Source organism: Equus quagga, chromosome 5, assembly GCF_021613505.1.
Source record: "Equus quagga isolate Etosha38 chromosome 5, UCLA_HA_Equagga_1.0, whole genome shotgun sequence".
In the NCBI taxonomy this organism is placed as follows: domain Eukaryota; kingdom Metazoa; phylum Chordata; class Mammalia; order Perissodactyla; family Equidae; genus Equus; species Equus quagga.
Genome location: NC_060271.1, coordinates 100898864 through 100921835, shown reverse-complemented (window position 1 = coordinate 100921835; position 22972 = coordinate 100898864). Strand labels below are relative to the sequence as shown.

The 22972-nt window shown below is 46.1% G+C and overlaps 1 protein-coding gene across 2 annotated transcripts in view; it reads left to right on the top strand.

Annotated features, from left to right (window-relative positions):
- PRKCE (protein kinase C epsilon) overlaps window positions 1-22972 on the top strand; it is a 494927-nt gene that overhangs the window by 441484 nt on the left and 30471 nt on the right. For both annotated transcript variants that reach the window (XM_046661900.1, XM_046661902.1), the window contains 2 exons: window positions 16859-16997; window positions 22397-22585. In XM_046661900.1, coding sequence (XP_046517856.1) covers window positions 16859-16997; window positions 22397-22585 — 328 coding nt within the window. The remainder of the gene's footprint in view (window positions 1-16858; window positions 16998-22396; window positions 22586-22972) is intronic.

The window sequence follows — 22972 nt, the reverse complement described above, 5'->3', positions numbered from 1 at the left end:
AGAAGGTAAGCTCCATGAGGGCAGGGAAGCTGTTTCCTCCGTGCCAGGAACAGTATGTGTCACACAGCAGTTGCTCAGTAATTATTTAGATCCATGAATGAATGTTTTTTTCTATGAAAGGGAAATGAGCTGACTAGAAACCTGTGGGCAGCCTCTGCCCTGGAAACTACCGAGCCCTGGGGCTGACCATCCCACTGTCCCTCGGGGAGTCCAGCCAGCCTCAGGTTGTGCTGGAGGCCACCACAGGAGGCTGCCTGTGCCTGTCCCTTACCCCAGCTTCAGCCAGATCACCTGCAGAGCCCAGGGCAGAGCTTTCCAGATTGGCAGCTGCTAAGTTTGATGTTGAAAGACTTACTGGGAATTGCTGCCATTTGGATTTATGATTTTAATTGTTTTAGTTTATACTTGTGCCCTGCAGTGATTTTCCATCGAATCAGAACATTTATGTTTAAAAAAAGAGCAGGTATGATTGTGGGTATATATATCTTACCGGCTAATCTCTGGCAATAAAACGTGTTTGACAGTCATCAACAGATTAGGAAATTAGTATTTGTTTAATTAACCTCCATTTGCGGCTGTTAGCACATGAAAATAGTGATTTTTTTTTAGCCTGATAAGATGATAGATTTTGCATTTGTATACCCTTAATGCTTCAAGAGTAATTGTTGTTGTTATTATTTCCATCTCTATTAGCACAATTTGAAGAGATGTATGCATCCCTATGTTCATTGCAATCCTATGTTCATTTGCAATAGCCAAGATATGGAAGCAACCTAAGCATATATCGGTAGACAAATGGATACAGAAGATGTAAAAGAGAGAGATATATATATATGATATATATATATGTGGTATATATATATATATATAATATATATATATATACAGTGAAATATTACTCAGCCATAAAAAGGTGAAATCTTGCCATTTGCAACAAGATGAATGGACCTAGAGAGTGCTATGCTGAGTGAAATAAGTCAGAGAAAAACAAATATCATAAGAGTTCACTAACATGTGGAATCTAAAATACAGAGTAAACAAACACAACAAAACAGAGGAAGACTCACAGATATAGGAAACAAAGTGGTGGTTACCAGAGAGGAGGAGGGGTTGGGGGATGGGGATAGGTAAAAGGGATTGACGTACAAATTTCCAGCTATAAAATAAAGAAGTCATGGAGATGTAATGTACAGCATAGGAAATATGGTCAAGGTTATTGTAATAACTTTGTATGGTGACAGATGGTAATTAGACTTATCGTGGTGATCATTTCATAATGTATCTAAATATCGAATCACTGTGATGTACGCCTGAAACTAATAGGATGTTGTATGCCAATTATTCTTCAATTAAAAAAGCAATAATAGATTGCAAAATTAGAGAGCGATCAACCATAACAAATATAATTTAAGAAGTCACTTAGAATTGATTTTGTGGGGGGGCTTGCCCCATGGCCAAGTAGTTAAGTTCATGTGTTCTGCTTCAGCAACCCAAGGTTCGCCAGTTTGGATCCTGAGCGTGAACCTAGCAGTGCTCAACAAGCCATCCTGTAGCAGCATCCCATGCAGAGGAACTAGAATGACCTACAACTAGGATATACAACTATGTACTGCAGCTTTGGGGAGGAAAAAAAAAGAGGAAGATTGGCAACAAATGTTAGCTCAGGGCCAATCTTCCAAAGGAAAAAAAACTCAGGAAAAAAAAAGAATTGATTTTATGTAAAACATGCACTATATGTACATGTATTATACTATATTATATATTATATAAAATATGAATTCATATGCAAATCATTATACTACATATTTGTTACATATATTAATCATACTAGATGCTTTATTACATACATAGTTTATTGTGTGTATATATAGGCAATACATCTCTCTATATATATCATATATATTATCATAGCATATATATCATATATATTAATCATACTGTATATTTATTACATATATGTACTTTAGTATATATACTTTGTTATATCTACCTTACTATACACATACTATCTAGTATCTAGTATGATTCGTATATGAGAGAGAGAAGTTGAGAGTTATATGTTGCCTGGCCTCATTCTCACACTACATGTTAACTACTTTATTACATATATACTTCATGTATATGTACAGGCAACACATAACTCCCAACATCTCTCTCTATATATATCTGTATCTCTCTATGTATTAATTTGGTATATCTCTGTGTCTCTCTATGTATTAATTTGATATATCTCTGTAGTATATTAATCATACTATATGCTTTACCACATATATATAATAAAGTACATGTATAATAATATATAATGAAGTATACATGTAATAAGGTATATAGTATAATTAACATAGAGATGTAGATGTGTAGAGAGATGCTGAGGGTTATGTGTTGTCTGGGCACATCCTCATAGCACGTTAACCACCGTTTTAGTTTTCACTAAACTTTCAGTTTTGGCATAGCTCTTGCTAAAATAAATTCACAAAGCGTGATTTCTTTATTTCAGAATACAATATCTGGAGGACTTGTTTGTCTAGATCTGAACCACCAACAAATTGCACATTCCTGTCATTAATTTGGTCAAACCACTTGCTTTCTGGCTAAGAACTATCCCCCTCACAGAGCTTGTCACTGTCTCCACTTCGTTGGGCTCATTTGCTGGCCAGCTGACTTACCCTGCACACTGCCTTCGTTAAAAACCAGATGAAAATATGTACTCCATACAGGTGGAAATTGCTACCTGTCATGGACACTCAGGGTAGCTCAAGAATAGTAAAGCTATAAATGCTAAATCTGAGGGTTCGCCCTGCTCTGTGTGTGTGCCCGTGCCCACGGTATACTTCCATGACCCTGATTGTAATTGAAAGAGACTTTGTTTAAAAGCTGGGTATCACTTTTTCCCCGAGGCAGAGATAGGTCAACCTTTTTTGAGTACCTACATTGAACATAACTTACTACTGTTTCATCCACATCAATAGCCAAATAACCTACTTTCGTGTGAGGATAAATGCAGCCAGTGATTGCCAGCAAAGTTGAGAAATGAACAGCATTCTGAATTTTAGCTAAATGACAAGAAAATCCAAATCTTGCTCCAAGAATGGTCCTAGCATTTAACAAAAAGGAAGTGGCTGACTCAGGCTGGACCCAGAGGCAGGGGTGAGGCATTGGCCGCTAGAAAGGCCCTGGAGCGGATCTAGGCCCCCTCCTGCCAGGATTTGAGAAGTCGTATTGAAGCTGTGCCCTGCGCCTTGTCTCCTCCACTAACTCTCCAGATTCTTCTGATCAATCTATGCAGGCTCACTGGGGGCAGTTACGTAACAAGCCATAAGTGCCCACCTTAGCTCAATGACAGTGCACAAACTTGCAAGTATTTCAGAAGGGCTTATAACTTGGGAGAGGATGATTTTTAATGAGAAGGAAGTAAGGACATATCCAGAGTGCCGGCACCCCTTAGATGGAGCCGTGGGTAGGGAGTGCCAGGGAGGGCAGCCAGAAGGCAATGGGCCTGGTGGAGTGGAGAGAGAGGGGCCCAGGAAACTGAACTGTTGTTGGGTCGGGGCCCCAGTGTCCCCACTGACCCTCTGTCAGGGACAGCCAAAGTGGGCAGAGGAGGAGAAGCTGCTGGCACTTCTTGGTTGGAGACTGGAAGGCTCATGGAGAACATGGAGCTCCGTTGGGCTTCCTCTGGATGCGGTTCCTCCCATGTGGAGACACTACTGTCTTGTGCAAGGGCACGGCTCCCAGGGTCACTTGCAGAGTTGTGGCTTTTTTTTCTTTTTTTCCCCAAGTGGAATTCTGGAAATCCCTTCCCTCTTTCCCATTGGTGGCTTTGAAGCTCACAGTTCTTTTCATTACTAAAGCTTCAATGGGCTGACCCTGGCACAGGATATCTCTGTTGATCTGAAAAGTTTTTTCTTGAAAAATGCACATTTTTGTTGTTATTTCTAAATTGAAATCTCAAAGCACAAAGAAAAAATATAAATAAGGACCACTGACTCTATCTCCCTGGGCCTCAGTTGGATAAAAAGATCTCCGACCCCTCAGCAAATGTCAGTGACTATGCCCTTTGGTTTCCCTCTTCCTTGGTCTTCCTGGACACCCAGTCTCCTGAGCTTCCTCTCTGATTTTTCTGTTGCTAGTCCTGGCCATTAAATGTTGGGCTTGCTCGCAGATCAGTTCTAGCCCTCTTCTCTTCTGATACTACATGCTCTTCTTAGAAAATCTCACTCATACCTGTTTCTCCAGCCCAAACTTTCATCTATCAGCACCTGGTCAGCATGTCTAGTTAGATGTCTCCAAGGCACCTTGGACTCTGCATGTGCGACCCAATACTGGTGTACCCTGCCATCACTCCAAAACCTGGACCTCCCTGGTACATAGCAGGTACCCAGTAAATAGTCACCAAGTGCAGCAATGGAGGCTGTCTCTGGCTCTAATTGTCTTTGTTTTGTAAACTCTACCAGATTGTGTCCGCCCTGATGAGGAAGAGGGATCTTCTTAACCAACCTCGTCCTCATGTGCATTCTCCTCATCCGTTGGCCGTAGGCCTAAGCCCGTAAACACATACGTGGGCATGGCCACGACCCTATACCATTCCCTAGTGTCGGATGCATACACACGCATGCATGCACACTCACTTTCTGATCAGCTGGAAAGCACCACATGGTCTTAAAGCAAATACCTTCCAGGCCAAATTAAACAAATACAAATGTAAGACTTTTTTTTTTTTTTTAAGAATAATAAAATCTGTTTTCTGTCTCTTCAGAGGTCAGTCCATTTTCAGCTCCCTGGCCTTGCCTGAGGCCTCTGATATCCTCCAGAGTCACTCGGGTGACCCCCACTTTGCAGGAAGACGTGCTCTCCCTACATCCCCCTCAACTCGTGCGGAGTTACATTTGTGTCTCCTCAGCTCTTTATCTGGGCTGAGGTGACCTGTGAGGGGCTGACCACTCTCCTAGCACGTGGCTCCTTGCGTGGCTGGACGTGGAAGATGTACACTTACTAGTCTTGGCAGCTTCTTGTCCTGACGAAGGAGCTTGCAGGGTGGTTTTCTGGCTTTCCTGTCTGGGAATTCTGGGCCCTGCATAGGGTTCTACAGTCCTCTTCCGCCAGCCTCCAGGCACGGCCCCAGAAAGGTTACTCTTGGTCCTTTGGCTGGAGTGGCCCTTTCTGTGATGACAGAATGCTGGCTGGATTTTGAGCTGCAAATCGCTGGGCCCAAAAAAGGCGAGATGAGCAGCCCTTGCCTTCTAAGGGCAGTGGAGGTGTCCTGTTTGTCCCTCTGGTGTAGAACTTACCATCCCAGGTGTTCTGGCCTCATGTCCACCTCTCCCTCCTGACCCCTCCCTTCCTCTCTTCTCAGTATCCTCAAGGCCTAGCACAAAACCAGACTCTGAGTAGCAGCTCAGTAAATATTGTGGAACCATCACATAGTAGAGCCAAGTAGGCGATGGATGGATTCGTAGTTGTAATCATGCCATTAACTAGACCATCATTAGAATGGACTTAATGCAGACTCTGCCCATTATTTCCTCCAGACGCTCGGCAAACATTGAGTGCCAGGCACTTTGCAGGGCTCTGGGGACCGAGCTGTGAACACAAAGACGCAGTCCCTGTTCTCATGGAGCTCATGTTAGGGAAACCATCTACTCGAGGAAATAAACAAGCAAAGTAATTACAAATTGTGATCATTACTGCGAAGGAAATGACCAAGGTGACTGAGATTAAAGTAACGGTCTGAGGCAGGTGGGTGGGCTGCTTTAGATAAGGTGGCCAGGAGAGGCCTCTTTGAGAAAAGCGGATCAAGGCAGAGACCTGAACAAGGAGTCTGTTCTCCAGGGAGAGGGAACAGTGATGTGGAAGAGCTCTCAAGGCAGGTAAGTGCTTGGTGAGCTTGAGGAGCTGTCGGAGACCCTGTGGCTGGACGGAGGGGGCAGGTGGCATGAAATGAAGGGGACGGGAGGGCCAGCCCTGGACCCAGAGTAAGGTGCTCGGGTTCCACTCTGACTGCCGTGGAAGCTGCTGGGGGTTAGCAGAGGGGTTCTTCCCGAGCATACTGGTAGAATGGATTGGAAGGTGCAAGAGAACATCTTCAGCTGCCTCCGATGGATTTGGCCTTAGTTTTAATAGTTTTTAATAATAATGTGTTTTAATAGTTCCATGTTACCTGAAAATGTTTGTTCAGATCAGCTGGCTACCTGCGGCCGTGATCCACAAATTCACCTCTTTACTCACTCATTCCTTCATCCATGGAACCAACAGGTATTGAGAAGCTAGGATGCATCAGGCACTGGGGGGATTCCCAGGCGCTGCCCTCCCAGAGTGGTCTATTGTGGAAGATGGATACTCATAGTGGGATCTGCACCAGGACCTTGAAGCAGGAGACAGCCTCACACATCAGAACCACCCAAAGGCTCACAGGTCCCAAGTTTGGATTGTGAAAGGGTGTGGTAAGGGAATGACCACAAAGGACCTCTCACACCGGGCTAGGAAGCATGTTCATGGGGCACCAGTGAAGATTGCAAGCAGGAGGAGAACATCATCCGATTTACATTTTGTATAAAAATATCTGCTGGCAAAGGTTTGCTCCAAAGTGGGAAGGGAAACATTTGGCATGCAACAGCCAAGATTGCACGTTCAGGCTTCAAGGCCTCCAGCTGCCTTCACTTCCCAGGATCTGAGACAAGAAGGGTCCTGGGGGATTAACTCATCCAGCCTTCTTATCTCATATTTAAAGGCAGTAAAGCTCAGAGAAACGACTTGCTGGAGGTCACCTCTGTCCTTGGCCCCAGTCTGTACATTGAACCCCAAACAGCCATTTTGAAGTACAAGTTGACTGATGGCCTGGAGAGGAATGGGGGGACTAGGTGTAAGAGTCACGCTGGTCAGGGCAGCCCATCCCACTTGCTGAGGACACAAGTCAAGGCCTATTTCTCACCAGCGGAGGTCAGGATATTATCCGTGAGTATTAAGGATAAGAATTTGCTTTCATTACTGTGGATTAAAAAAAAGTAATTGAACAATCATGCAATCAGATAAGTTATTCTGCAGTGATTCCGAGTCTCAATGCCAGGTACAGCCCTGGGCTATTTATTTTGGCCATGAACCGGGGATGCTGTTTCACACCTCAGGTTTCCAGCTGTCAGTGTAATAGCTGAAAGTCTGCTTTTTTCAGACAAGGGGTCATCTGTTTGGTCAAACAGCATTATCCAGCTAATCAGTTACATCTTGTAACCACGTTGTCATGCGTCAAAAACAACCACCACCCCAACAGCAACAACTGTGTTCTCAATCCCACAAAAGGGCAGGAGTGCGGATGCAATATTTTGTTTTCTCCTCAAGCAACATAGCAAAGTGGTTAAGAACATGGGGATTGATGTCAGGCAGAACTGACACTCACTCGCCACCTGTGTGTCGTGTCAATAACCTGCAGACCCTTCTTCCTCGTCTTTAAAATGGGGATAATAGTAGTTTTTTCAGGTTCATAGGCTATTTGTGAGATTAAATGAGATGATAATGAGTATAAAATGTCTAACAGTGAGCCTAGCATACAAAACCATTTGAAAAAAATGGTAATTATCATTTTGTTTGTAAATGATTGAACTTTTCCTGTAGAAAGACTTGGAGAAGGATTTCCCTGCCGTTGACCCAGAGTGAAATATTACCATTGACTCTCCAGTGTCAGCGCTGCAGTGGAGAATTTTTAAATCATTCTCCTTGGCTCTGAAGCCAATCGTGCTTTTCTTTTTGATGAAGAGGCGCAAAGGGCGCTTTCCTGGGCTTCTCGCTCACCGTCCTGTGTGGCCTGGGGCGGGACTTGAGTGACTTGGCGTTCCTGGGAGTGTTAGGAGATGCTGCTGCAGAGAAAGCCGGGAGGAGGGATGCCAACCGGTCACCAACATCTGCCACAAGGTTGAGGGGCGTCTGAGTAGATTGAGGGGAAAATTGTCTTCCTCTTGAAGATATTAAGTTGATGAAGATGTTTGGCAACATCTGCCGGGAGAGCCTGTGTCCCCATCTGAGTAACCACAGCCGTTTGCAAGTCTCCACTCTTTGTCCAAAAGCAAGGAGTCTTTCTCCATATCCTCCCTCAGGGGCCTGCTCTCTGGTGATCCTAATACTTGGCATCCTCGGAGTAAATCTTTCTAATCTCTTATCTTCAAGTAAGTGGAAGAATTTGCTGTCATTTCTGTGGCATAGAGGCCTGAGCTTTGTGGAATTCGCATGCTGATGGAGTGAGCAGGCCAGGGAAAGGAGGGTGTTAAAAACATGGAGCTTGGGCAAGGAATACAGGGGCATATGGGTCTCTTCCTTCAGGGCGAGTTTTCAAGTCAAGCAAAAAAAAAATTCCAGTTTTTCTTGTGTTTGAAGGGTCTCGTGTGTGCCAACCTTTTGCTCGGTGCTATGTGATTTACAGAAAAACAGTTTTCTGGGACTTCCTTATTCTTGGGGAATCTATTGTCAAATTGGGAAAATACAATTTTACAGATGGGAAAGGATGTGTTTTCAGATGAGACAGCTGAGGTGCTGTGTGAGGAAAACAGGAGTCCACTCGACGTCTGAAGTTCAGGCCCAGCTCACCCCCTCAGCCTTTGTGTGCCGCAGGCTCTTTGTCTATAAATTGGAGATGATGATACCCAGTGCCCAGGGCTGTGCTGGGGAGTAGAGGAGATAAGATGTGTGATAGCGCACAGCGAGGGCACGGGTTAAAGCTGCTGACCACAGCAGCTCCCGTGGGTCTGCACAAGGTCGGCTCCCAGCATGCCGATCCCAGGTCCTGAGAAGTTTACTAAGGGTCTGGAAGCTGTCACATCAGTCCTGATTAGTAACACCTGTGCAGCCTCCCCCCCCCCCACCCCCCCCCCCCCCCCCCCCCCCCCACGCCCCCCCCCACCCACCCCTACTCCCTACCTCCCCACCCTGCTTTCTCCCCTGGGGTACTTGGTGCACCGTGTCATTCCTCAGGCCCAGGGGAAAGGAATCCTCTGATTTTCTCGCTGGGCTAGACTGAAAGTTTCAGTTTGTGTGTGCATGTGTGTGTGTGTGTCTCTCTCTCATTTAAGTACCATTCGTCACTTTCCTACGTTACAGTTACATATGCTTCTTATTTTTCATCCCACACTGTCTATCTCTGGCTTATACACAAGAGGAGATAATAAACACTTTTCAAAAATAACAGAGTTGTTAGGGACCTAGTGACTTGTCCTCAGAGAGCATGTGTATTTTAAGAAATGACTGTTCGAGATCCCTGGAGAGGGCTGCATTTTGGGGGTAACCACCATGTATCAGGCGCTGTACTAGAGCTTCCATGTCGGTTACATCGTTCACATGTGGCGATATTAGCCCCATTTTACGGATAAAGACACTGAGTCCCCAAGATACTTTGGGCCAGCCCAACATCGTCCAGCTAGTAAGTAGCAGAGTTAGGGTTCAGATTCAGAACTACCCCCTTCCTCTCTGAACATCTGGAAGAGAGAAGCTGGGGGACCCACCAGCATCTCAGATCATAACACATAGACACCAACAACTTTGATACATAAGCCATTAGGCACTTAGGTAGCCATCCCTGGGGGCAGAGGGAGGAGCAATTCTTAGAAGCCAAAATATGTATTTCAAATTGTTGTGGGCACATTTCTGGACATATCAACAGTTGGTTTCTTCTCATGTTAAAAGTATACTTTTGTTAAAAGTGAAAGTATAGTTTGACCTACCCCTGATGACCCCATCTCCAACACATGGCCCTGATCTTAAGACCTTCTTTACACACCACATCGCCCTCAGCACTAGGCCGTTTCTTCCCACCTCACAGCAAACTCTTTTTAGGGGTCTTGGCTCTTACTCACAGATCCCTTTTCCTTTTCCCACCCCAATAAAGTAGCACAGTTGTTCTTAGAAGATGAGCTTTTTTTGTTCTTCCTGGAACTGTTTAGTTTTTATTTTCTTCCCCCGAGATAGGTTTCATAGAATTTTTAAAAAAAGGTACATTTTTGGGGGGAATTTCCTTTCTTGACGTCTTTTAAGTTTCTGGAAGAGATCTGTGCTCCAACCCCAAGGGAGCCTGGTTATGCCACCCAGCCTCTAAATCAGCCCTTCCCTGTCAGCGATGGTGACCTCTTAGCCTCTGTATTCCCCTTCTCACCACGAAGGCTTCCTTTCCCAGCACAAGGGAATTTGGGTGCAATCAGCAGAGAGAGACTACCAGCTCACGGATCTTACATTCGATCTGAAAGGTGGTCATGGGCATTTATGTGGAGTCAGCCGCGACAGCCTCTTACCAGCCGCAAGACCTTGGGCGAGCGACTTAACCTTTTCTGAGCCTCGGTTTCTCACACGTTTAAAAAGATGGGTTGATGACGCCAAATGTCAGCAGGGTTGGTGTGTTCAGGATTCCTATCTCCAAGATAAAATGTCAGAGGACTCTTCAAGCAGATGCCCCCTTTCCAGATAGCCAGAGCATTGTTCCCAAATCCCTATTTGACTTAATGATCTGGGCCAGACCATGCTGGAGCCTTGATCACCATTTAAGACTTAGATTAGAGCAGTAGTTGATTAGACTAGAGGCCCTGCAGGGGATGTTTGGCAGTGTCTAGAACCATTTTTGGTTGTCAGAAATTGGGAGGGAGGGTACGGGGCGGGGGGGGTGGGGGGGGGGTGGCGGGCGTTGCTATAGCATCTAGTGCAGAGACCAGGGATGCTACTAAACAACCTGCAATGCACAGGACAGCCCCTCCGCAACAAAGAGTGGTCCAGCCCCCAATGTCAACCCAGCTGCCATGTGCCGAGGTTGAGAAATCCTGGACCAGAGGGACACTGCATGGCCTGCCCCGACCCTCTTTCCCACAGCCCACAGCCCACAGCACATTTGACCTTCTGGCAGCTTGGGGAGGAAGGGAGGTTCCATGGAAGTTCTCAGAAGTCCTCAGTCTAGTGGAGAACACACTAAGCTAGCCGTCAACTCGGGTGCCAAGCAACAAGGCTATGATAAAGGCATTCTGCCTGAGGAGGAAGTGCTGGGAGGGGCCCCATAAAATCAGGGACTACTGGAGATGTTCACTGTCACCATTGTCATCCAGCATGTTCTCGAGATTCTAGCCAACACAATCAGACAGAAATGTTAGAAATATAAACACTGAAAGAGAGGAGGTAAAAATGATCACTAATTATAGACAGTTCGGAAAATAGGAGAATCAACTGGAAAAAGAGCATTCAGTATCATGGCAGGGCACAGCACAAGGAGCGGCAGAAATCAATAGCATATACATGTGCAACCAGATAGACAACATAATGGAAGAAAAGACCCCATTTATAATAGGAATTTAAAATATAAGATAATAACTTGGATTATTTAGAAGTGAATTCAATTGTGGTTAACATATTGCAATTAACAGACAACAATGCTTTAAATAAGATACAAGTTTCTTTCTTTTTCATATGAATGGTGGAGGTGGGCAGTCAAGTGACCATTTCTGGGGCTTGGTCCTTGTCTTTATGGTCAAAGGTGGCTGCTAGGACTCCAGGCATTACATCCTCATTCAGGCAAGAGGATAAAGGAAGAAAAGAAAAAGAAGAGGCAGAGACTCTGCCTTTTAAGGAGACTTCCATACATCTGATTGGCTAGAGCTTAGCCGCATAACCAGACCCAGATCTAAGACAGGCTTTGAATTCTAGTTTTTAGCTGCATTGCTATGTGTGTGGCTTAAAAAGAAAAAATCAATGTTCTCTTACTAAGGAAGAAAGTGAGAATGGATTTTGGGACAACTAGCAGGCTGCCATAAAGGGTAATAAGAAATGTACAAGATCTATAGGAGAGAACTTTAAAATGCTCCTAAAGGACACAGACAAGACTTGAACAAATGGAAAAACAAATAATATTATTGGATAGGACAACTGAACATCATAAAAATATCAATTGTCCCTGAGTTAATTTATAACTTTAAACATATTCCCAATAAAAACATCACCAGGAGTTTTTTTTTTTTTTTTTTTACCAGACAGACGATTCTAAAGTTCATATGGAAAAATAAACAAGCCAGAGTAGCCAGGAAATTTAAAAAAGAATAAGGGGACAAGCTTTACTGGATGTTAAAACATATTATAAACCTACAATAATGTAAAAAGTGTGGTATAGATCAGTGTTACACAATGAAGAGTATAGAAATAAATCCAAATACATGGGGGGATCTAGTACCAGTATTTGACAAAAATGGTATTTCAGTCAATGAGAAAAAATAAACTATTCAATATATGGAATTGGGACAACTTACTTGATGTCTGGAAACAAATAGAATTGGATCATACTTCACCCCTTTTATCAGGATGAATTCCAAATACATCAGACGTACATTAGTAAGATGAAAGCGTAGAAGTAACAGGAGAAAACTTTGGAGAGTACTTTTACAACTTTGAAATGGGTAAAGCCTTTCAAATTAAGACATAAAATCCAAAAACCATAAAATAAAACACCAGTTCAGTTACATCAAAATACGTAATATCGGCATGGCAAAACCACTGTGAGCAATGACAAAAGTCAAACAAGAAACCAGAACAAGTATTTGCAATTCTTATCCCACACAAAGTTTGTTTCCTAATGTAAAAAGGGCCCCAACAATTGATAGAAAACAAACATCACAAAAGAAAAATGGCGACAGTTCGCAGAAAAAATAATACCAATCACTTCTAAATATATGAAAAAATGCTCAAACTTACAGAGAATATGCTGAGATACTGGTTTTACCTATCAGACTACCAGAAACTTGGTGACATACCATGTTGGCCAGCAGGCACCATCATACACCGCTGACAGAAGGGTAAATTGTTCAACCTCTAAGGAAGGCAATTTGGCAACATCCCTCAAAATCCACATTCTTGTACTATCTGATTCAGAAATTTCTTTTCTAGAAAATATGTACAGTTACCTTCATATGTATGCAAGGTGTCATACGTACCAGCTTATTCACAGCAGCAGTGTTTGTAATAGCATGATATTGGAAGCATCCCAATGTCCCCCAGTAAATATGGTGGAGTATTATGCAGCCATAAAAAAGACTTAGGAGGCTCTTTATATACCAATATATATTAAGTGGAAAAGGTAAGTTGCAAAAGAGTGTGTATAGTAAGCTCCTATTTAGTTAAAAGGAGGGAAATAAATATATAGTCACATTTTCTTATTTATGTATAAAGTGTGACCAAGAGGATACATAAAGAACAAATACAAAGCAATTGCCTGCAGGGGAAAAAGGATTGTATGGGGAACAGATGCAGGAGGGAGAATATTTACTGTGTGCCCTGGGTTTTATGAATACATGAAGGCATTATCTACTGAAAAAAATCGAATGAAACTATTAATAATACATCAATTCAATAAGTCAAAGCTCGTCACATTGACTCATATATAGGGAAAAGGATTTTGCTGTATTTTTTTTCCACTATTAAAAAATGACCCTACTCCTTAAAAAATGTCCCCAGTCCTCAAAAGTGCCCCAGCCTTGTATTTGAGGACTGAGTAGACAGGAATGGATATCTAGGCGAAGTCCCTCTCCACAAGGCTCTCAGTCAACAGGTTTGATGAGTGCCCGGTGATGACACGAGCACCGGGGGAACTTTCTCTCAAGAAGGAAACAAGCCTGCTCCCCCTGCCCTGCGAGCTGGGCCTCGGAGCAGGCGAGGCTGAGAAACAGTTGTTCCCCGCCTGCTTCCCGGGGAGGCTTCGGGGCCCCTAGTGAAGAGGCAGCACTAAAAGCCAGCGAGAGGGAGAATCCTGGGGCAGGAACAGGATGCAGAAAGTCCGGGGTCCCGGGGCTGCAGTGCTGGTAGGAGGAGGGAGGGAAAGCCCTGAGGGGACCCCAGCCCTCAGCCAGCGGTGCGGCCAGCAGAATTTCAGGGATACCACCTTCTTTCGGCAGTCTTCCTTCATCCTTTGGAGGGAAGGACCTTCTCTCTCTCCTCTCTTTTTCTCTGAGCAAGCGTGGCCCTGGGCTTCCCCGAGCTCTCCCATCCGCCGAAACCCCACTCGGGAACTCGCTGAGCACCCAGGACCAGACAAGTTTGCTTGAGCAGTGTCAGTAATTTAATTTTTTTAATGAGACTGAAGACCCCCAGAGGAATAAAGTTCTAGGAAAGGCCTTTCTGGCTCCCAGAGGTCTCTCAAGCTGCACTGATCTTTCCTGTCACCAAGGAAAGGAACATGAGTCACTCTCTCTTCCGTGCGACTTGGTTGTGTGTGGGGAGTTAGACTTTTGGAGAAATACAGACCTTGGGGGTGGAGTCTGAGGAAGTGACTAGCGGCGGGGTTTCGGAAAACAGGGGCAGGACAGTGGGAAGGAATGTTCTGGCCTGGGTCCTCCCTTTGCCACAGCTGAGCGGCAACTGCCTGCACCACCTGGGCCACCCTGGGCCTTCAGTGTGGGGCGGCTCTTCCCCCAGGGAGAAGTGGGGCAGGAAGCAAAGGGATGGTGTGCATCTGGGCCAGGGCCAGGGCAGGCCAAGAAGAGCGGGGAACGGGGAGGAAGAAGAGCTCCACCTTCTCCTGCCCTGAGTAGGAACCCTGAGCAGAAGGAAAGGCTGAGCCTGCTGTGCCGGAAATGCTGAGTTGCAATTTTCAGAGCAAGGGCAAGGTTCAGGCTGGCTTGGAATCTTCTGAATCTATTCCATCCACACAAATTAGAACGAGTCCTTCCTATGACATAACAAAGGATTTAAAAAAGAATGCTTCGAGGGGTGGCATGTGGGGTTCTTTATCAAGTTGGGGTGGTGGCTGGCTGAGAAGAAGTCCCCAAAGGCGAAGGCAGGAAGGTGGGGAGTGTAGTAGCAGAGAGGCAGGACTGCCAGCTTTCGGAGCTGGGGACCTGAGTTCAGGTCCCGTTCCATCTACCGCCCTCCTCACCTTACAGAAATCACTTACCTTCTTCCGGCTTCCATGACTTATTTCTGCCACAGGAATAGCAGAGTGTGCTCTTTCTCTCAGTGTTGTTCAGAACATGAATGTGGTTTGTAGACCACAGAGGTGCTTTCCACACCTTATTGTTGTTGTTGTCACTATCACCATGAGTGTTGCCATGGTGATCATTGTGCGTGGGTGTGGGGGGAGGTGGGGGTGTCTTGGGCAGGCAACACTACATTAGAGAGCATGAAGGGGCCATAATTCAGCGGGCGGTAGGTCCACCTCTCAACGACTCCAACGTGGCAGGTGGGCAGAGAGGACCCTCGGTTCCCTCTAACTCGGTTTCCTCATGAAGGAAGTGGGTGTATCAGGATTAAGGCCCTGCTACTTTCACACTATCTCATTAACCCTTCAGACAAGGAAGAATGTGTCCTCCTAATTTGATAGATGAGGTAACCGACAAGCAAGGTGACTCTCCCAGAGCCATGCCACAATGGGGCTTAAAACCCAGGCCTCCTGCGCCCAGTCGGCATTCCTCTCACTGCTCTCATCTCATGCATTCATCTCAGCCAGAGCTGAGCCTTGACCACACACAGCGGCTGGGGTCGGGGGCTGGGGAGACCTGCCCCAGTGGCTCGGCTGGTTGGGCTTACTGTTCTTTCCGTGGTTCATGTGCATTTGCTTAGAGCAGCACATTTTATGTGCTTTCTCTTTTCTCAAGAAGTCCCAGCTGTAAGCAGAAATGGGGCCATGGGTGCAAGGCAAGCAGGCCCCAAGTGCTTCCTGCCCCACCTTTGCACTTAGGCCTGGATTCCTGATGGTGGCTGGAGTTCAAGTCCGGACACCAGCAGGCTTGTGAGAAAGGGCCCTCTTGCTCTGTATGCAGGGGAAGGCAGCTTCTTTGCAAGACCCCCCACCCTAGAGTGGCTGCTGAGGGAAGCCCAGAGTGGGCACCTCCATCTGACAGTCTGGGTCTTTCTATGGGACAGGCCTGGGGTTTGCAAACTTGATTGATAGGAGAATTCTTACCCAGAACCCAGATTTTATGTAAGATCTTATATAGAACTTCAGGGAACTGCATTGGTTGAGGCTGGCTTGGCCCCCTGGCCCTCACTCCCTGCACAGAACCATGTAGGCTCTGTGGGTCCTGGCTATGCAAACAGTGTGTCTTTCTTCCTGCCCCTGACCCTTCCCCTACTCAGCCAGCTTCCCCCTAGAAGACTGATCTTGCAGCTTCCAGGCAGGGCTCCCATTGCCCTCAGCATGAATTTCAAACCCCTCTCGTGGCATTCTAGGCTCTTTGTGGTTAGTTTCAACACACCTGTCTTGCCACAATTCACTGCAACCCAATTCTCTGGTCTCTTCACTACCTTTTGCATCTACTGTGTTGGCCTTCCCCTCCCTCCCACCTTTTCTCTTCATGGTTTATCCAAACCTCACCATTTATCCAAGCTTCTCTTGAAAGCCACTGTTTCCAGGAAGTCCTCCCTACCTGCACCAGCTGTCAGTGGTCTCCCCATTGAAACATAGCAGCTCACAGTCAGTGCCCTGTAAAATAACATCTGATTCTTACGTGGTTTTATGTGATTCGTTGAAGTCTTGTCTCTCCAACTGATCCCCACGGTTAACTCATGCAGAGAGATAAGTTGCTTCTTTCTTTCATATCAAGGTCTAAATAATATGAATTTCAGCACATAGGAGGGCTTCAATAAATACCTACTGACTTTAATCTATTAAACCACAGCAGTTTTGAGATATTCCTGGGGTTAGCGAAGCTCCTCTGTCATGTTGGGGAGTGTGAAGCCCTTTTGGGGGTTGGCCAACATGGGCAGGAGCCCTGCCCTGAGGTTGGTTGGTGGCAGATCCAGCTTCCTCACAGGCTTTCCTTTCTGTAGCAGATTTCCCTGAGATGTGCACGTCTCTCCAACTCAAGAAGACCATATTGGGATGAGTGAAGCATTAACCATGTGGTTCTGGCCTATCTTACAGAGATTTGAAACTGGACAACATCCTTCTGGATGCAGAAGGTCACTGCAAGCTGGCCGACTTTGGGATGTGCAAGGAAGGGATTCTGAACGGTGTGACGACCACCACATTCTGCGGGACTCCTGACTATATTGCCCCTGAGGTAAGACCATGTGCAAAGGGTCGCCTCCTCCAGCGGCCGTGGCTGATGCAGGGGTCCATCCCCATGCCCTGGGGTCATCTAGTGCTCCTTAGGGAAGGCTCTGGAAAACATGATGAATTCTAGGAAGGAGCAAGAAAGGGAAGGTGAAAGGCTTGCTGATTTCTCCTCAAGGGAGCGGTGGTGACGGGGGAGATAATGGCTGAACAGAGAGTAACCGGCCATTCCCCAAGTCTAGGCAGGTCTTCACTGAACATTACTCTCTCATCCCAGTCCGGAACTACCCATGAAACTAGGAGCAAGAGAAATTTGTTGATTTGTATCATTGTTTTCACTTTTTGATAGCCAGAATAAAGGAGCTCCATTGACGAAGGCAGCAATTAGCTTTATCAGCTATAATTTGCCTCCAGCAAAACCAGGAATTATGTGCCATTTCTAGGGTGGCAGCAACTCTACATGGCAGGCACACAGGAAGAGGAGAGAGACTGTGCCTCATTATCAGTGGAGATCAGAGATGTTCATCATTGAGCTTCACCAGTGGTTGCCATTCGTGAAAGTTATTTGGATGTTTTGTTCATCATAAAATGCTTGTTTGCTCTGAGTTTCTCCAGGTCAATCTTGCCCGAACTGAGAGAGATGTGGTGTGATATGATTCAGATTGAAGACGCAGCCTATCATGGATACTTAATACAAATGGTCTTGAGAGCTCTGACACATGTGAAATGGCAAGGAAGTACCAGTCCTCACTGAGCATTGCACGTGGTGGGTGGGTGTTAGCACATTCAGATTTCATTTCCTTTCAGGGGGCACAGTTTGAGCACCTCCTAGATGTAAAACAACGTAGGGATAAAAAATTGACGAAGACACTGGGCGCTCTTCTAAAAGGACTTTTGGTCTAGATAAGTAAACAACTAATTAAGCAGAATAAATAGGTAGGCAACACAAGATGGCATCCTCAGGGGTCAGGGAAGGCTTCCTGGAGCACCTGGTGGATGCACTGAGTTGTAAAGAATCAGCAGGATCTCCTTTGGTGGTAGGGGTGGGGAGGATTCCCGAAAACAACGGGGAGGATTGCAGTGGGGTGGGGCAGGGGAGGAGGTTTAATGTCCCTGGAGTCTGAATCCTTTAGGGCAGGGGCTGTGTTTCTAATCTGGGTACTCCCAGGATCCAGCACACAAATCCAGCTCTTAGTAATGGTTTGTTGAATGAATAAATGAATGAGAACTTGTGACACTCCAACATGAGCAAAGATGAAGGGACGAGAACATTCTTGGTCTTTTTCAGGAAGGGAAAATAGTCTTGACAGAACATAGGATTTCTTAGTGCTCATAGTAATGAACAAGATAAGGAAAAAGGACCAAGAAAAGTGGCCTTTATCCTGTAGGATCTATGGACCCAGTGAGAGTTTTCCAGTGGAGGAGCATCATAATCAGACCTGTCCCAGGAAGGAGACAGGCAACAGCAGTGTGGATCCAAAGGCAGACAGTGAGGGAGGGACAGCTGGGAGATTTTCCACAGACCAGACAGCACATGGGGAGGCCTGAGGAAGGTTGAAGAAGTGAGGAGGTAAGTAATAGGAAATTCTCTTTAGAACTTTTATCTTCTAAGAGATCTGAAGAGAGAGATTTCGGTCTGTCTCTATGAGTGTGTTCCCTTAGCAGTAACACTAGAAATTTAACTTTCAAGGAGATCAGTGAAAAGGAGGGCTGTCAGCTGGAACCTGCTTTCTCACCACCTTCCTCATTCATCCTTTATCATTAGAATGCTTGGTTCCAGTCCCTCTGTGAGTTGATGCCAGAGTCAAAGCGTTGACAGCCCAGTGTAGTGGTTAAGAACGCAGCCCAAGACAAACATTCACTTTATGATGAACAAAACACCCACACATCTTTCATGAAATGCAATCCATTGGCGAGACTCACAATGAACAACTCTGATCTCTGTTTACAATGAGGCAGAGGCACTGTTCCTTCCCCTTCTATCCTTATGCCCGCTATGCAGAATCGCCAGTACCCTAGAAATGGCAAACAATCCCTGGTCTTACTGTAGACAAATTACAACTGATAAAGGTACTGCTAGCTTTATCAAGGGCTACTGGGAAGATTAAATGAAATTATGCCTCTAAAGCATTTAGCGCAGTGCCTAGTCTACAGTAAGCACTGGGTAATCCATCTTTGTCATCATTGTTGCTGGGGTGTGCAATGGGGTGGGAAAAGCACAGTCCTGAGAGTCAAGATTCCAGGTAAGGCTTGACCACTAATGCCCCCATGTGATCTGGATCAAGTCGTAAAATGTTTTTGACCCTCAGGTTTCTCATCTTTCAAATGGGAATAACAATTCTGCCCTTCCCTTTATCAAGCTGTATTGAGAATCTAATGAGATTAGAGCATGGGAATGATTCAGAATGTATAAGCCTCTGTTCAGGTAGGAGGAGTCATGAGGCACCTGGCTAACCCCAAAACCAGAGACACCTTCTGAGGCACTAGCTCTGCCCAGGGCTTCTCTTCCCACCATGTACCCTTGACTAACCCCCATGGCACCCCCTCTCCTTTCTCTACAACCAGTACCTGCTCCTCAGGAAATGGCAACCAGCCTAGGGGAATGCCTGGTGTCACCAAGCTCAATGCCTGCCCTTCTCTTCTACCCCAGCTCTGACCCACACAGGGCTTGGCTGCCACACCAGGTGCCCTCTCATGGCATGTGAAACCTTGCCCTGCTCATCAGCTCCGTTGCTGACAAGCCGATTAGGAAGCAGATAATTAGGGCCAAGCCTAAAAGGAATTTTACAAAAGCTGCCACCCAAAAGGGGACGGCTCTGGAGGGAGCTGGGGAAGGTGGGCAGGGCTGTCCTGTGGTTTCCCCCCATGCTATCCTGTCTAAATACACAGGCCACCTGGAGGCTACCTCCCCACCACACCACAAAGACGCAGAACCCAGCTGTGCCACCTCCCAAGGCTGGAGGGCGGCTACCATAGCACCAGAGCCCCGGGAGCCCAGGAGAGAAGGGAGCATGCCCAGTAAGACCACATTGTGGGCACTCCTAGCAGCCAGTCTCTTGAGTGTTGGAACTGGGCTGCTCCCAGTGAGGGGTTCAGAAGAAAGCTAGAGCCCCTATCCCCTGGTGACTTTTAGATGTCCTGGGGAGACAGGTGACCATGAAAAAAATAACTAAAATCACAGTTGTATTTGGAAAGTGCCTGCATATCTTAGGGACAGGCAAAGGTCTTAGGATGTCAGAGGATAGGAGAAAGACTGGAAAGCTTTCTGGAGGAGACAGGTGATAACCATAACCTTGAAGGACACAAACTGGTGGTCCCATGCTGAGCCAAGTTGAGGTGCTGGATCTTTCAAGGTTGAGGGAGGCACTAGCTTTGGCTTTGGAACAGAGCAGCATTACTGGCTCCCCAGGGCAGTGGCGCCTATAGCTCTGACCTTCCTGGTACCATGTGCTGACCACTGGGCTGAGAGACCAAAGGTAGTCACCAAACAGATTACCAGCCCCTAGTAATTTAGAGTTGGCTGGGTTTGTTCAAAAGATTCCTAAAACATGCATGTTCTTCCTGTTTTCAAAATGCTTCTACCCAAGTCTTTTTATTTAATCCCAAGAAATCTGTAATCTCTAGAAGCATGTTTTGAGTAGACCACAGGAAGCCCAGGTATTCCGGTTCAGCCTTCTCTTCAGCCATCTTGAAATCTGAGAACTGAGCTGGAGCCTTATCTGGGATATGTTACCTGGGAAGTTATCTGCCTGAGGTGTCTTGCAAGCTGGAATGATTAGACGTGGCCTTTGCCACTTTGAGGGGAGTCTTCGAAGTACACCTGATTTTAGGACATGTACTCCAGCCACATTTCTCTTCTACACCCTTCACTTTTTGGAATTTTTTATAGTATTATAGAGCTCATCCACCCTCCTGTTTCTGGGCAGCACCATGCCTAATCCTGTTCTGACTAATAAGAGGAAAGAATAATTGTAGGATAGGCATGTCACTTCATGATCCCTTCCCTAGCAGTGGGGACGGCTGAGCATTTATTTCTATGCTGAGCCAAATGTACACAACATTGACCTACTACACGCTCTATATATGTAGACACCAAACCTAGCAAAAGAAAACTCGGATTGAATACCACCTTCCAATTATATAGAGCTTTGTATTTTGCAATATGCTCTCAAAATCTTCCACCTTAATTAACCTTGTGAGGTTAAACTGAGAATCTGAGCCTCGTTTGATAAATGAGGAAGTCAAGTGACTCCCTGAAGATCACCCAGAAAATTTAGCACCAAACTTGGAATGGAATGGAAATATTCTGGTTGGTCTTCTCTGTCTTCTATTGTAACACATGGCCAGTGCTGCAGAAAAATTAGGATGGGGCAGTTACTTGCTTTTCAAAAGGTTCTGCACCTTCTTGACTTTAGGTAGAATTCCTCCCAGACGCTGAAATTATGATTCAGTTTGTAAAACCGCAGTCCTCATAGATCATTCTGCAGGAAGCTGACGGCAGAGAGCATTCGGCAACGTCATATTGTACATGCATTTAACCTAAATAAATTTGACTCTACACATTTGGTCAGAGGAAAAAAGAAACCATAGATAGGAGAAGTGACCATTGACAAAGACAAAACACATCAGACAATCTAGGAGGTCATTTGACTCGGGCATTGCAATAGAGAGAATGTTCGTTAGTGAGAAACACCGCAGATAAAAGGAGGGGGACCTGGGGCTTCATAGAGGCAGGTAAACGAGGGGTCCACCCACCAGTATTATAGGAGTCATGAGGAATGTTGGAGATGGGTCTTTTCTTGGAAGATCCAAGAGCCTTGTAGTCCTTTGTGGTTAGAAAACAAAAAGGTGGACAGATTTGTTATCTAGAGCTTCTTTTCCGAGAACACAGGACTCAGGTAAATTGAATATCATCACCATTTAAAGAAGACTGAATTCTGCTCACCTTTCCACTCAGTGAGCCATGCCCCAGGCTGAGCGTGAGAGGGGAGACCTGAATTTGCTGCACTCAGTCACTTACAGCTTGCTTGTGTCTTTCTTAGTCTGCATCTCGCTCCTCTAACCCTGATTCTAGTGTCAAAAGTATGCGTTTTTTTATATGGCCCTAAATGTGGGTCAGGAACTTCATCTGGTGCTCAAAGAAACAGTAATTTGTTCCCACTGGAGGAACAGACTGACGGTGTTGACTTTGGAGAGTTGATAGTTGGCCCCCAACGTAGTGCCGCTCAAATGCAGTCTGCACTGATTTGGCTGATTCAGGACCTAAATTATGTAACACGGGGCTCCTCTTTACGGAGGAGCAAGGTGGAAATGAAGATGTGGTCCTTCCCACGGGCGCTTGTGGCACAGGCGTGGCCACGGATGGGAGTCTGTGGTGGGCCCTGATGTTGCCTGTTTCCTGAACAGATCCTGCAGGAGTTGGAGTACGGCCCCTCGGTGGACTGGTGGGCCCTGGGGGTGCTGATGTATGAGATGATGGCTGGACAGCCCCCCTTTGAGGCCGACAACGAGGACGACTTGTTTGAATCCATCCTCCACGATGACGTGCTCTACCCGGTCTGGCTCAGCAAGGAGGCCGTCAGCATCCTGAAAGCTGTGAGTCATCGCCAGCACCCACCTTCTGCTCGCCTGCCCTTCCCTCCATCTCTCTCTCTTTCTTCTCACTCTGTCCCTCTCACTCCTCCCTCACCCACTCCTCCTTCCTCCCTTTCTCTCTCTTAATGGGGGAAGTTGCAGCTGAGAGGATGGGGCATGGGACAAATCGCTCTTCTAGCGGGAAAGGGACTGCACATTTGTGTCTCCTGAGGGGGAGCTCTGTGCACATCTGTGTCCTCCAGCCTTTAAGAGGGAGCAGAACCACCCCAAACTGCACTGGTGTCACCCCTGTCCCTTACCCTGTGGGGTCTGGGCCCTCCTTCCTTACCTGCTGCCCCGCCCTGACCTGTCTTCCTCTGGAGCCTGTGATGGGGGAAAGAGAGGAGG